Source organism: Ciconia boyciana, chromosome 7, assembly GCF_034638445.1.
Source record: "Ciconia boyciana chromosome 7, ASM3463844v1, whole genome shotgun sequence".
NCBI classification, from domain to species: Eukaryota; Metazoa; Chordata; class Aves; order Ciconiiformes; family Ciconiidae; genus Ciconia; species Ciconia boyciana.
The window spans coordinates 12,726,787-12,741,722 of NC_132940.1; the positions used below are offsets into that span (position 1 = coordinate 12,726,787).

Below are 14,936 nucleotides of genomic sequence, written 5' to 3' on the forward strand. Positions count from 1 at the left end.
AATCCGCCTATCAAAAGTCACAGGAACATACCCTTCCCAAACTTGGGGGGGTGTCCTGGTTTCAGCTGGGATAGAGTTAATTTCCTTCCTAGTAGCTGGTATAGTGCGGTGTTTTGGATTTAGTATGAGAATAATGTTGATAACACACTGATGTTTTGGCTGTTGCTAAGTCATGCTTACACTGGCCAAGGACTTTTCAGCTTCCCATGTTCTGCCGGGCGCACAAGGAACTGGGAGGGGGCACAGCTGGGACAGCTGATCCAAACTGGCCAAAGGGACATTCCATACCATATGACGTCATGCCCAGTATGTAAACTGGGGGGAGCTGGCTGGAGGGCAGCGGTCGCTGCTGCGGGACTGGCTGGGTGTCAGTCAGTGGGCGATGAGCAGTTGTATCACTTGTTTTTTCCTGGGTTTTGTTCCTCTCTCGCTCTCTTGTTGTTTTCCTTCTCATTACAATTTATTATTATGTTGTTGTTGTTGTTGTTCCAATTATTAAACTGTTCTTATCTCAACCCACGAGTTTTCTTTCTTATGCTCTTCCGATTCTCTCCCCCATCCCACCGGGGGGGAGGGTGAGCGAGCAGCTGGGTGATGCTTAGTTGCCGACTGGGGCTAAACCACAACAGGGGACAGGGAGAAAATGCACAAGAGCTGAGCAAGTGAAGCAAGTGAAACGCTAAGTCAGGTTAAGGTCCACTGAGCGAAACAAAACCACACTCTCTTAAACTGGGCAAGTTTCTCAACTGCACCCATCAGCTAGCCACACAAATGGAGACAGGGGAAAAATAAAGACTTGAACAGGAACAGCAGCAACAAGACTGCTGTTGTCAAAAGAAGCAAGAGCACCTTACTATTTTAGGATGCAAAACTAAGGCCCAGCTGTGTGTAGTGGGATGGAGAAGTATTTTTGCACCTTGCTTTTCTATCTTGCTAAAAGTCAACGTTAGCTCAGAACTAAAACAGTAACCCAAGGCTGAAAATGCTAAAGTGAAGACAGAATAAAGACGAGTACAAGTACAGCATTACAGCCAGTCCTCGATCCACAAAGTGCTTAGGGTGCTACTCTCTTAATGCCCTTCACTAAACCTGCCCCTATAGGTTCCTAAAGCCTTAAGAGTGTTCAGGGAGTTTTCCCTGAAAGCTCAAAGATTTTTCCTCCTCTGGAGAAATCCCAAGGACGAGGCAACATTATGCTTGCTCCCTCCCTCAACAGCTCTGTCATGCATCATTTCTCACTGCCCCAGCAGAGTTTTGTCTTGCACTGTTAACATTACAGCAGCACTAGAAATTCCTGGAGAGACAGCAGGGTCCCTAGAACAGCAAGGTTGTAAAGTAACATTGGGTGTTTCACTAAATACACAGTAACAGGTCCCAAAAAGATGAAGCACTTTCTTTCCCCTATTTCTTTGGCCTAACTTGTGAAACGCTGCCTTCTAAAAGACAGAGAGGCAGTGGTGAAATTTTTTTATTGTGTTTTTAACTCTTTCATAGACCTTAAAAGTTCCAGTTCATATTCGCTGACTAGACTGTCTCTTCTGTCCTGGTGGCAGACAGGCAGCTGCCTCTGACGGAAAGGGCAGGCAGTTCTGTGCAGTTGCATCAAACAGCCAGAGCAAGAGGAATCAAGAACGTACACAATCTGTCTCCAGCCAAGCGAAAAGTAGCTGGCACAATTACAGCTGTGGAAGATACTAGCACAAGTGAATGTCCTGAGTTTAAGTTTAGCCATGCTTCTTATTCTGGCAGGTTAACAGAGAGCACAAAGTAACTTGAACAGCAGTAACAATTTCTGGGCACTAAATCAATTTTTCTGTGTTCTGCACAGATAAGAGAATCATCCACCATAGTACATTACAGTTTTCAGTTTCAAGCTGAACACAATTGGAACACTTGAGCCCAACAGGAGAATTCTTAAAAAAGTTAAGCTACTTTACCAGATAACTGTTGTTTTAACTCCTATTTTTACATCTTTGTTTCAGATATTCACTGCTGCCTCAATAACATTACTTCCTATTTGGAACAGTTATTTCAGAAAGTGTCATTGTGATCCTCAAATCCCTAAAGCATCTGAAAAGTAGCAAAGAGATTCCTTGAATCTGTAGCTGGACCCATGTTATGAGAACTTTCTACAAATTTGTTCTCAATTTTGGTGCAATAAGTACAGCACTAACACAGACTACAGAACAGCTGAGTAGATGAAACAAACCTTGAAGTTATTACTAACTCAAACATTAGTGAATTCACAATAACCTGTCTCAATGCTGTTCCCAGTCTCTTCCTGCAAAGCAAAAAAAGCAACTTTTCAGGAAACTTACACTGCTGCATAATACTGTCCAAAACAGTTTTTTAAAAAAGCTAAGGCCCACAAAGGTAAAGTCTCTCAGGCTTTTTAGCCTGGAGAGCAGCAGTCACAGCAATAAAGTCTACCATAAAGAACACACACAACCCCCCCCACTAAGGCTAAGGCCGTAGATAGATACAGAGCAACTGAAATGACTGCCATCACCATTTGCTTGCCACCCCTCACAACAGGGGCATGAGTGCCTTGTAATTCTACAGTAAAAAAAGGATATGCTTCCTCATCCACCTAACCATAAATTCAGCCAGCTTAGCTGAAACCACATTCAACAGAGATTTATGCTCCCAATGCCAAGTTGAGCTGGCCTGGAGATGATTTTTTTTTTTTTTTGTAGGAGCACTCCTGCATTTCCTTCTTCTGGCAAAGGCAAGTAGGCCAGCAACTCCCAGAGATGAGGGTCTGAACACTAAGCTATTACATGCTTCTCTCCACAAAGAGGACAAGTTTGTCTCCGTGGCCTAGTTGCTCACACGCTGACTAAATGTTTTTTCATTTGTTTTTCATTAGACAACAGAATGGAAAGAAGTCCGATGTCAGTGTATGCAAGATCCACTCCCTTAACGTAGAACAAATGACACCCCCAGTAACTCAAGATATAACAGCTGTACCCACACTACATGCCATCACACATACTGTGAGGCTTTAGCCACATGAGAAAGAGCATGCACATTCCAAACCCTTGTAAAAAGATCAATTTCTTCAATACATTTTTAGTCCCTAATACAAGAATTGACAAAAATACCATTTTACTTTGAAAGAGAGAATCCAGTATTTATGTTAAAGATAAAGGTTTGATTGATTGCTTTTGATTAATTTAGCCTTTTTTGCTGTGAGACTGGTTTCCATGGAAATGCAAGCAGACTAAAAACCTGCAACCAGAAGTGAGTCAGTTTTGCCTGTTTATGTCTCCTCAGTTCCCATGGAAACAGACATTAAAAAAAAAAGAATAAAAAGGATAAGGGTCCTGAAATACCTTCAGAAAATCTCTTCCCAGAGCTTTATCTCTTTGGCTGCCTTTCCAGAATTAGACTTGAAAATAACACGGAGCAACAGATGACAGAGTAGTGACTTGATTTCTTTATGGAGACATCAACAGAACATACCTGGAGATGTTTCAAAAGCCACATTCAAACTGACAAGCTCAAAATCTATAGCTACTATAGTATTAACTTAGGTTTTGGCAAAAGTACCTAAAGTAGAGTATATATTTCTTTAAATTAATTCAATGCTAATGTAGATAGAAATACAATAGAGAACAGGAAAATAGTGTCACACTGTCGTTGTCCCAAGTATATTTCAGTACTTTGGCAGGGAAGGGAAAGAAAAAAAGCTGCCTTGGGGGAGTGAGTCTGGTATTTCCATAGCTAGGACATTTTTTAATGGACTCATTCGTTCCTTACAACACATTCATTTTTAAGTTGCAAAATCAGCTATACACATACCAGGTTAAGTAACAAACACCAGTATTACATTTTAACATGACTATATTCTGTCCTTCAGTTATGGGTAAAAATGCATTCCTCCAAGCTGATAAAGCAAATCTAAGAGGCACTGTCAGCAAGACTCCATCTCCCATCGTACTTTTCAAAGATAGTGGGGCACCTTCCCCTGTGCTGCCTTCTTCACACTCGTACAGATAACTAACTTCCTCCTCAGATCCAAATGCAGCAGGGAAGGTGGAAGGGATACAACAGGGAGTTGTTAGGGAAGAGGCTGCAGTGCATGTCTCAGACCTTCAGAAACCGCTCCTATCACTACCATTACTATGTAAGAATTCCCTGACAACTCAGTGTCCAGAAACACAATGAACAGAGTTATGATTATCTGCTCCTGCAAGGTTCTTCTAGAGTGTACAGGACAGCTAAATCTGATACCAAACTTCTTATTTCCTTGTTTATCTGCCACATCGTGTTATCAGTTCTAGGTGCTTAGCACACCTCCATGCAACTCAACACTCTTAATCAGTGTTGTTGTCTGTCATTATTGCCTGTCTGGGAAGAACGTGCAAGGACAGGGTACATCTCTTACCACTATTGTCAGAGACTGAAGCTGCATTACAGAAATCGGGAAAGAAAAAAGAAAAAAGAAAGCTTACCTCTGTCCTAAACACTGCTCATATACTCCCAACCATCACCAGAACTCAAAGGCCCTCCTGCATTCACGCAGTGTTACACACCACTTTTTTGCACTTTGCTGCTGCTCTGAGAACTAACGATGTATTGCCACCGGCATGAAACGAGGCTCAGGAAAGAGTAGCCAGCCATGATACTCACTAAAAGGATGAGATAGGGGTAGCAGTCACTGGAGGTTTGTCTTGAATGGAAGAAGCAGTTGAACTTAATTCAACCCTAATTAGTTCACATTAGCTGAATTCAATCTATTCTTGTCCCAGGCAAGATAAGCCTTAGAGAATTCTTTCCTGTTCTCCTTTGTATTTTGGCAAGGTGTAGAGTCACACAGTAAGGAGAACAATCTTTCAGAACTCTCTAAGGCATCACTCAAGGAGGACAGATTTAAAGTTAAATGGAGATGGTAAGAGAACCATTGACGTGTATCTTTCAGTCTAAGTTTAGCCTCCTTTCTTGGAGGTGTCAGAAGTACAAATAAACAAATTACTTTATTCATTTACTTTAGCAGCTAAATGTACAAACATCAATTCTCAGCATGACTAGATTCCTTACAGAGTTACCATTCAAATTCATCCATAACAACAACGTACACAGGCATCTTCTAAAACATTAAGTGAACAAACCACACAAGCAGCAAGTAAGCAGATCAAGTTTTTTCACCATACTCTATGGCAGATTTGTTTGTGTCCGATATTAAATACAGGTGTCAAATTTACTAAAACCGGTCTCTGAAGAGATTGCAAGGCTGTCGGATGTCAGGACCAGCTTAGTTCCATGCCTCCTCTAGCAGAAAGAACAGAACAGAGAAAAGATGAATGTGACTGCTGAACCTAGGGAGTCACAGAATAAAGACACTGGTCACAAGAAAAGAGAAAATAATTTAAGAAGAAGATAACTTACACATAAAATCAATAATCTCAGATTATTAAGCACCCCAAAATTAACACATCTAACTTAGTTTTGCCTTTGGGGACATCAGCATTATCGTATCAATCTTAAGGAAATTTACAAGGTCACACACTGAATTATAATTCAGGAAATAAAACCACAAATAGCTATCAAGCACCACCTGTCTTGTGCACTGAACTAAGCAAGACTCCCCTTCAGAAAATAGAAAGTATAATTGCACCATTAGACATTGTATCATATTACACATGCTCAAGGAAGCCTAATCATGGTTAAATGAGCAACTACTATTCTGTCATTTGTTAACTTCCAAATGCTTATTTATAGAAGCTTAACATTAACTCTTCATATCAAATTTGCCAATACAGGCTTTTAAATCTGCATAAGTTCCTCATGTAAAATTACATGACAAATAAAACATTTTTTGATACATACAAAACTCTGAAGATCAACTGAAAACTGGTACCACCTTAACTGTTTTCAAAAGTAATCACATAAAATTTTGCCCTCTTACACTAGACTGCTGTTTACACTAGTATTTCAAGGAGCTTCATCTGATATTTAAGACACAATCCATACAAGTGCCTAGAAGAAAAGGAACAATGGTACAGCCTATATCAATTGTGACAACTGATAAAGCTCAATAAGCTAAATCTTCAGACTAGCATCATTGCTTTGTATATGTTGAAGAAGCTTAATTGCAAGCACCACAACTTCCAAGAATAAATGAAGAACACATTTTACACAGAAGATTAGAAAAAAGGAGACACACACCTAACAAAAAGTCCATGACATCACCTCACAGTGCTCCTGTCAGGACATCCTGGGTACCCAAAAGCAGCCAGTACGCTGCTGAAATTTAGAGTTCAGCAGAATTTCAACAGAAATTACTCTAACTAGGCTGTAACTTAAATTCATCTTTCTGGATAAAAGTGTTCCATTTATAGAAATCCACAGTGTTTGCATATAGATTTGCAACATTGCGTCGCAAGGCACAGTTACCACAAAACTCCCCAGGGACTGACATGGTGTAGAATAGCAAATGGCACACAAAACTAAAGGCACAAAGTCCAAAGAGGTGAAACCTGAAGAAATGTAGAACCCATCCCAGCACCTTGGTATATGGCATATTAACACAAAGTTTCTCCTCCACATTTAACAAAGCTTGCATACAAGTTGTGGCCTGAAGGGATTTTTTTGCAGGCCTTGGGAAGTCCCAGCAAAATTTCTGGTGGTACGAAGGAAGTAAAGGATGGCAGGCGGTATAACGTCATAACAGATCATCAAGTGGTAGCAGATACAGCACAATTGTTCTTTTAACTACATTCTGCACTTATTTTCATGCAGGAAAGATTTTCTATACCTCATCGACAAAAGTGCTAGTTTTCAGAAGGTCACAAGCAAGATTTTTGACTCCCTCTCTGAAGCACAAACTTGAAGAAACAATCCCTGCTCAGAAAGACACTATGCATCTCCTTTTACAAATTCAGTCTTCCAATACCTGTTCTAGTACAAGACACCTTAGCAGTCCTCCTGTCAAAATCACCACATCAGTGCAAATGCCTTATCCAAGTCATCATCTGTCATCATGCAAAACTTCTTCAAGCACATAACAACAGATATGGAGCATGTAGAGGTAGAAAAATTTAATTTTAATAAGCATTGCAGTAGCAACCTCCAGCAGCATGCACAGGAACGCAATACAGTGAAGATGGAACTTGACCGGTGTCTTTTTGTCGGACAGAAAAATAATCCTTCTGGATCAGTGTTTCTCATCCGCTGATCCAGGGAGTAACGGTCGGCTGTGAGACATCTGAAACAGCCCGTGGAACAGCTGCAAAGAAGGCTGGCTTGTGTTTTGGGCAGGAGGGGGAGAGGAGGGAATTGTTTTCTTGTTTTTATATTTTCAATAAACAATTCTCACATGCAAGCGAGAAAGCAATCAACAAAAGCAAAAATAAGAGCAGTAACTGAGCAATCAAACCTCAGCCTAACTTATATCTCATTGCAACTAAAAGCTCCTATGGCATTACCACACAGTACAATCCTCACATTGTATTCAACGAGGTCAGATGTCTCTTTGGACTTAAAAAGGTTGAGAGACATCGTTTCAGATGACGGATAGCGGGCAGATAATAACATGGAAGATAAACAGAAGATGAGGATTTCTGAAGTGCAAAGTGAGATGATGAGATAACCAGCATATATGCTTATAGAGAGACATCAAAATCCACCAGAGAAAAACACCCTTGTCTTAGATATTTTAAAACATACACAAAGATTCAGGGAACAAAAGCCTCAGCACACAAATTCTTTGACAATTAGTAATCACAAACTAACACAGAATATTCCAAGAACTGAAGTCTCTAATGCTGGATTTATAGAGCGTGAACCTGCTTTTGAACCCAGTAATAAAAGTAAAGCCATAAAGAGCATTAGGTAATCACAAATTCAACCCCTTAAGTATACTAAAACCTCCAGCATTTGATTGGGCTTAATCACATCCCTCTAATACTACTAAATCAGAACCACCTCAGTACTATTGCAACTATCTAACAGACATTTCGGGCAGCGCAGAAACAGTTACAGCGTGCTTATACTTACTTGAATCCTCCCATCTGAGAAGGTGCAACTTCCAAGCAGAATAGTACAGAAATCCCAGTACCAGAAAGAGGCAGAGGGCTAGCAGCAGGTTACGCATAAACACCAACAGTCCCATCTTCACATTAAATCTGCTCTTCTACACCACCTGAGAAAGAAAAACAGGTTGAGGTTGGAGCCACCTCCTCCGACACTCATCCTTCCAAAACATGCAACCGCATACCCACAATAACACACAGATCCAAAACCGTGCTCTCCCCAAGGCAAAACACACCAATTACCCAAACCGCACCAGCAAAACAAGAACTACCACCCTAAGCAGCTGCCTTCTTTTTGTCACACGGGTAAATGCCGTTCCGGAGAGGCAGGAGGGCACGGCGAGGCTACGACAGGGCAGCAGCCCAACTCCTTCTTTGCACTTACGCCCCAGCCCACTTCAGACAACCGGTCCCAGAGCCGCCTCAGCCGAGGAGGCCCGCCGGGCACCGCCGTCCTCCCAAGCACAGCAAAGCCCGGACCCGCTGGCAAGCAAACCCGCAGCGCCCAGGGCTCCCGGGGGCGTCCCTCGGGCAGCGGGGCCCGCAGGTCCCTGCGGGAGCCCGGCGGGAGCCCCGGGCGCGCCGCGGTGAGGAGACGCGCTGCCCTGAAGAACGGGGACGGCGCCGGGGGAGCGGGGCCCGCCCGGCCCGAGCAGGAGGGCAGGTCGCCGCCGGCTGACAGCTGCCAACGGCCGGCTGGAATCTGAATTTGAACGGGCAGCGGCGCCGCCACCGCCACGCCACCGCCGGGCTGGCGGCACGGCGCCGGCCAGGCACCCCGCCGCCTGCCCCCGCCCCGCCGGGCTCCGCTCCCCCGCTCCCCGTCCTGCCGGGCCCCGCTCGCCGGAACGGCGGCGAGCCGCTGGGGCCGGCCCTGCCCGATCTCCCCGGCCCCTCCGCCCCTCCTCACCCGGCCGCCGCCGGCCCTGGGCGCTCGGCCGCCGGCTGCGGCCCCCGGGCGCGGGGCTGCGGGCGCCGCCATGCCGGGCGCGGCGCAGCGGGACCGGCCGCCGCCGCCGCGGCGCTGAGGGGCACAGCGGCCGCCAATGGGACGCCGGGGCGGGTCGCCGCGCCGCCAACCCGCCCGCATAGCGGCCGCCGCCGGCCAATGGAGCGGCGCGGGGGGCCGCGCCCGCAGCCTATCGCGGGAGGCGCCCGCAGCCAATGGCGGGCGGGCGGCAGGGGGTCGCCGCCGGAGGGGCGCTGCGGCAGGGCGGCGGCGCGCATGCACGGACCCCCCTCGCGCCCCCCCCACCACTGCACGGCGCTGCGCCGCGCTGCTCCAATCGCTGCACCGCACTGCTCCAATCACTGCACCGCACTGCTCCAATCGCTGCACCGCGCTGCTCCAATCGCTGCACCGCGCTGCTCCAGTCGCTGCACCGCGCTGCTCCAGTCGCTGCACCGCGCTGCTCCCCCTCAGCTGTGACTGCACCCCTCTGATCCCCCCTTCCACCCCGGCACCGCACTGCCCTCTTCCATCGCTGCCCTGCGCCCCCCCACACCTCCAGGCATTGCTCCTCCTTCGAGTCGCTGCGCTGCTCCCAAGTCACTCTGTGGCACCTCCAAAGCACTCCACTACGCCATGCCTTCCTCCAGGCATGGCACTGCAGGACCCCTCCAGGCACTGTCAAGCTCCACATCATCTCATTGCTCCAGTCACTGCACTGCACTGCACAACACTGCACCTTCCTCCAGCTGAGACACCTCCAAATCTCGCAGTCACTGCAGCCACAACGCTGCACCACACCTCTCTGCAATCCAGCTGCTGCATCCCAAATCTGCATTGCCTAGCCTCTAGTCGCTGCATCGCAGTGCACTGCATCTCCCTTCAATTGCTGCACTGCCCAACCTCCAAACACTGCTCAGAACAGCCCCTAACCACTGCACCACCTCCCTGGGCTTCCCAGTGTTGTACAGCCTCCACCACAGGACTACACTAGGCTGCAAGGACCACACGGGGCTGCATGGGCCACATCAACTGCGCTCCCGCAGCACAGCATGGCTCATGCCACACAGCTGGTGCCGCACAGCCGGTACTGCGCAACCGGCACCACTTCCACGCAGTTCCCATTACGTTAGGGTCTCCGCCTTCTCACTGCATGGCTGCCCTGTGAGCACTGCAGCAGCAGGGCCAGCCCACACCTCACCCTTCCCACTGCATCGCCCTCCTCACCACTGGCCCCACAACCTTGCTGGGTATCCCTAACACTCGATAGGCACAGGGCAAGTGGGACACATAAATATAAGGCAGCACGGGGAGGGAATGATAAAGAGTCAGGGAAATTATTAGGCATAGGGTGGGAAAAGTCATCTGAAAGGAAAGAGACCGTAAGGAATAAACCTGCGTCTTCAGGACAGTAAAGCAGCCCAGTGATTTCCTGTTTCCACCCTTCATGAATCACTGATAACACAAGGAAAACAAAAAAAGCCACATGAGTTTAAGGGAAATTAAGTAGGATTGTGTCCAGTGTGGTTGCGGCTCCCACTGCAGGTGAGCCCAGCTGCTGATGCCAACCAGCAGATGCTGCCTCAGACAGCGCAGGGCCAGCTGAGCAGTGCCTGAGCCCGCTCCCCGGTGCTCAGCGAGAGGCAGAGCCCACACAGGTCACAGGGAGAGCTGGCAGGGGCTCATGCAGCCCCACTTGCACAGCCAGAAGCCCCACTTTCTGGTTAGCATGAGTGAAGTCAGTGCAAGCTGGCTGCAAGCGTGGCACCCACACAGCCGGGCTCGCAGATCTATCATGATCCTCCACAGAGACACGAGTGAGACACATGCTGCACTGGCATCCAGTTAGGATTTTTTTATTCCAAAGACAACTTCTAGACACAGCACAGGAGCTGAACAGACTTGTGCCAACACCCAGGTATCACTGACACCAATACCCCGCTGAGGAGGTGCACGGAGAGGGGCCACAACTGCAACCATGCAGCCTCATCCATCTGCAGGTCTGCCCCCTGCACTGCTGCCTGCACCGACCCCCACTTTCCCAGGGTTGACCCACTCAGGACGCTGGTTGCTCTCACCCGGCCGAGGCAGCTCCCCTCCCTCCGGCTTCATGGTGAGCTGGTGGTCGGGGCCAGACTGGGCAGCCTCCTTAGCTGCCGGGCTCATTTCCTCCAATAACCCCACCGACTCCTGCGCTGCATCTTGTCTGGCTGGAGCCCGGCTTTGCTTTACAAACACTTGCTTTATGCCTGCTCCTCTCTTCTTCTCGTCACCCTTCTGGCTGCGTAAGCCCCATCTCTTCTCCCTGCCTCAACCCCCCATGCCCCGGCAACACAGAGCTGCCTGCGACGCCTGCCGCCACTGCACCACATCTTCTCTGACCGTCTTCAAACCTCACCTAAACTGCCCCGACTCTACCGCTTGCGTGCTCAGAGTTTAAACCCTGCGGTCCGCAGGCACAGCGGGTGATCTGATTTTGATGATAAGCCTGGACCTACAGCACGAAGCTAGATAGCGACAAGGCTGGGGCTTGCTCCTGAGCCCGTGTTTGTCACTCGGGAAACTCTACCCCCTGTTATCAGGTGTCAGTGTGCTGGAAAGAGCCCAGGATGAAGTCACACTTCTTGCCAGGCTGAAAAAAACTTGGGAGGTGAGTGCCGTGGATCTATGGAAGTCAGGTACCTGCTCCCGGCAGCTGTCTAACGGCCACAAGATGAATTAAGGCGATGATTAGTGGAGTGATTTGGTTCGAGTAGCAGGGCTTTAGTCTGAACATGTTCCTACTTAGCTTACACGTTTCACTCGCAGGCAGATGTCAAGCTGGATGTTGCTAGGAGATCGACAGCAGGGGAATAATTAAGTCTGATTAAATCCTATCATATTGCCGTGCCGCTTTCCAGAATGCTCTGGAGGTTTTCAAAGCCAAACTGACCAAATGAAAGGGCAAGAGCTGCAGCCCATCCTGCTCAACAGAACCCACTTGCAGTTGACCTGTTGAACCCATGGCTGCCCACGTGTCTGCACAGCATTTCCCACAGCAATGCTGGCCACGAGCTGGGACATGCCCCGCCTGGGGCATGCCAAAATTGCTCTGCAAACGCACCTCACACGTGGTACTGAGCACCACGGGGCGTTCCCACTGAAATGATGCCTGCTTGCTTTTTTCTTTCATGGTGGCTGAGCAGCACATGTGGGGTGACACGTAAAGGTAAATAACAGCTACAGGTTTTTTTCCCATCAGTAAATAAAGTTATGCTGTAGCTATCTGCATCAGTTGCCAAACACACACACGTCAGCCTCCGGGCTCCCTCTGTAGCAAGACTGCTAATCTCATTTTGACTCTCTGCCCTATAAAAATTCTAATTCTAATACTCACACTGTAATCCTTCCCCTCAAATTACATGTCATCAAATCAGACCTGATACTAATTAATGTAGTATTTTGTTATTAATTAAATACCACTAAATACCACAGCAAAGATCTCTTCCCAGTAAAGGCTAGATAGAGATTATGTCTGCTGATGCACAGGCTAGGGGAATGCAATCTGGGCTGTAACACACTCGTATTTTGTCTTTATCTCTCTGGCCAAACTTGCTTCATCTCACACACTCATTACGTATTATTCTTAAACACAGGCTCTGAGCTCTGAGCATTATCAGTCTGTGGACAGCACGTTACATTTCTGATGCTCTGGCTACTCTAAGAACAGAAATGCTGAACAGCATTGTCAGCAGTCCCACACAAAACAAGCTAAAACAAGCTGAACTTGGCTGAAAAATTCTGCCACCCTCCAGATATTTTCAACCGCAAAGAGCCACACTTACCACTACGGGCACAGGTAAACACCCAGAGCCTGCCTGAACAGCTCCCCGAGCGCACTGCCTGACCAGACCACATTTCCCAGGGTCTTCCTCAGCTGAAATGATCCAATGGTCCTGGCTGACATGCGGCTGTATGAGCGGCTCTATGAGTGCGAGCAGCTGGCCAGCACGCCACTCAGCGGTTCATCTCCTTGCATTAATTCCAATACTCTATGTTTCGTTCACGCATGTTTTCCAAGAAAGGAGGTAGGCTTGATTTGAAGACAAGCGTTGGAGACTCCCACCTTTCTGGGTCTGCTTCAGGAGTCCCTCACCCTCATGTTCAGAAGAGCATCCCACATCGCTGCGTCTGGCTTCTGCTTGCAGACATAGCATTTTGTTCTGCCTTCTGCTTGATTAAAGAGCCTTTCAGAGCCTGGCATTTTCTCTTTGTGACACTACACATATGCTGCAAGCAAACCCCCCCTCATCCATCTTTCTGATAAGCTAAATATACTGAGTTGCTTAATTCTCTTACTGCCAGGCATTTCCTCCCACCCTCAAGCCATTTTTTGCATTTCTGCTCTACACAGCCTTTCTGATTTTCCTGAATCCTTTTCAAGATGTAGAATCCCACAATGAGCCTCCCTAATGCTTTGACACAGGGATTAAATCTGCCTTTTCCTATTCTCTGTCTCAAAGGTCTGCATTGGTCCTTTCTGCCATAGCATCAGACTCAGCATTCAGGCAGGCTTGTCCCAAAACTTTTCCGGACCTGCTGCTGGCAGGTTAGAGCTGCCTGGGCTGGCCAGTGCATGTCTCAGCTGCACGACCAGGACCCTGATGCGTGGAGTTGGGTGGTGGGGGACACCTCCACTCCCACACACTTCCCTCACCTGCTCCCAGTCTTGGGATCACGAATGTCGTGGCTGCCTCTCCAGCAGCATCCCAGAGCAGTCTGCAAAGGTGGGCTTGCACCCACAGTGAGCACAATGCAGGCACCATGCCCACAGGTCCTCGGGGGGCTGAGAGACCACCTGCAGGCAGTGTCCGGTGGGATTTCCCTCCAGCCGGCGGTTGTTTTACCTGGGCAGCCAGTGCCTCCTCTTCCCAGCACGCTGCTGCAGGCGCACGTCACCCGTCCAGGGCCAGACACAGACCCCACCGCAGGGGAGAGGGGTACCACATTTGGGGGGCTTAGGGACCTGAGCCTGGCAGGCAGGAGCAAGGTTTGCTGAGCCCTGGAGAGCTCTCCAGGAGCAGACGTCCCAGCTCTCAGTAGGTTACTGTGCTGTGAAATAGAGGAGAGCACAGAATCAAGTGGTGCCTGCTGGCATCCAGGCTGGTTTGAGTGTGATGTCGGGGAAATACTTCACAATGCCTCTTAACATTTTACCCAACCTGCTCTTGGTGACAGCAGTCACTGAGGAATCTGGTGCACTGCCTAGTTACCAGGCTCCACACCGTGAAAACAGCCTCTCAAAAACAATAAACTGGTGGAGTTTCCATCTTTAATTCTGCCCCTTAAAGAAACCAGCTCAAATAGTCTTTGTGTATTTGCCATTCGAAGAGTTTTCTTTCTCCCCAGCTGCCTCCTCAATGAAGCCTACCTGAGAGTGAAATGGGGAATCTTTCTCAGCCCACACGCCGCCATCGGATATCAATGCACTTCCTCGCACCGGTGCTGCGGGAACCTGGAAGCAGCCCAGCTCTGGCTGTGCCCACGCTGCCTCTCCGGAGCCAGGAGCACACAACCAGATTGCTGCCCTTGTGTTTCTGAAACGATTGCTGAATAAACCTGAATTTCAGAGACGGTTTGAGCTGCGATGGCCATGAACCCCAATGGACTCATCCCAAGCCCTCCAGCCAGGCATTGCCCCATCCCATTTTGTGCCATAAAAATAGCTGAAAGAGGCAGGCAGGGCAGGCAGGCACCGTCCAGCCGCTGCCTCCTCTCAAACGGGAATGGCAGGAGTGACCCCCCATCCCACGTGCTGTTGTGAAGGGGAGGCAATTTGGCACAGCAGCGGCACAAGGAGAGGTTGCAGCTCCCCAAACCAGCCACGTTCATGCTACAGGCCCAGGTAATTCGCAAACAACATTTTGATGACATAATAATGGGCTCTCCTAAACACAGGTGTTAATCTTTAA

At 48.3% G+C, this 14,936-nt stretch overlaps 2 protein-coding genes across 8 annotated transcripts in view; both read right to left on the minus strand.

Annotated features, from left to right (window-relative positions):
- ST3GAL3 (ST3 beta-galactoside alpha-2,3-sialyltransferase 3) overlaps positions 1-8,136 on the minus strand; it is a 190,327-nt gene extending 182,191 nt beyond the window's left edge. For 3 of the 4 annotated variants that reach the window (XM_072868661.1, XM_072868659.1, XM_072868658.1), the window contains exon 1: positions 8,002-8,135. In XM_072868661.1, coding sequence (XP_072724762.1) covers positions 8,002-8,116 — 115 coding nt within the window. In that variant the 5' untranslated portion in view covers positions 8,117-8,135. Of the gene's footprint in view, positions 1-8,001 lie in introns of all 4 variants that reach the window. The other variant, XM_072868662.1, reaches the window with a different exon arrangement.
- KDM4A (lysine demethylase 4A) overlaps positions 8,016-14,936 on the minus strand; it is a 43,287-nt gene continuing 36,366 nt past the window's right edge. For 3 of the 4 annotated variants that reach the window (XM_072868656.1, XM_072868653.1, XM_072868657.1), the window contains one exon: positions 14,309-14,573. In XM_072868656.1, coding sequence (XP_072724757.1) covers positions 14,324-14,573 — 250 coding nt within the window. In that variant the 3' untranslated portion in view covers positions 14,309-14,323. Of the gene's footprint in view, positions 8,147-14,308; positions 14,574-14,936 lie in introns of those variants that run through there. The other variant, XM_072868654.1, reaches the window with a different exon arrangement.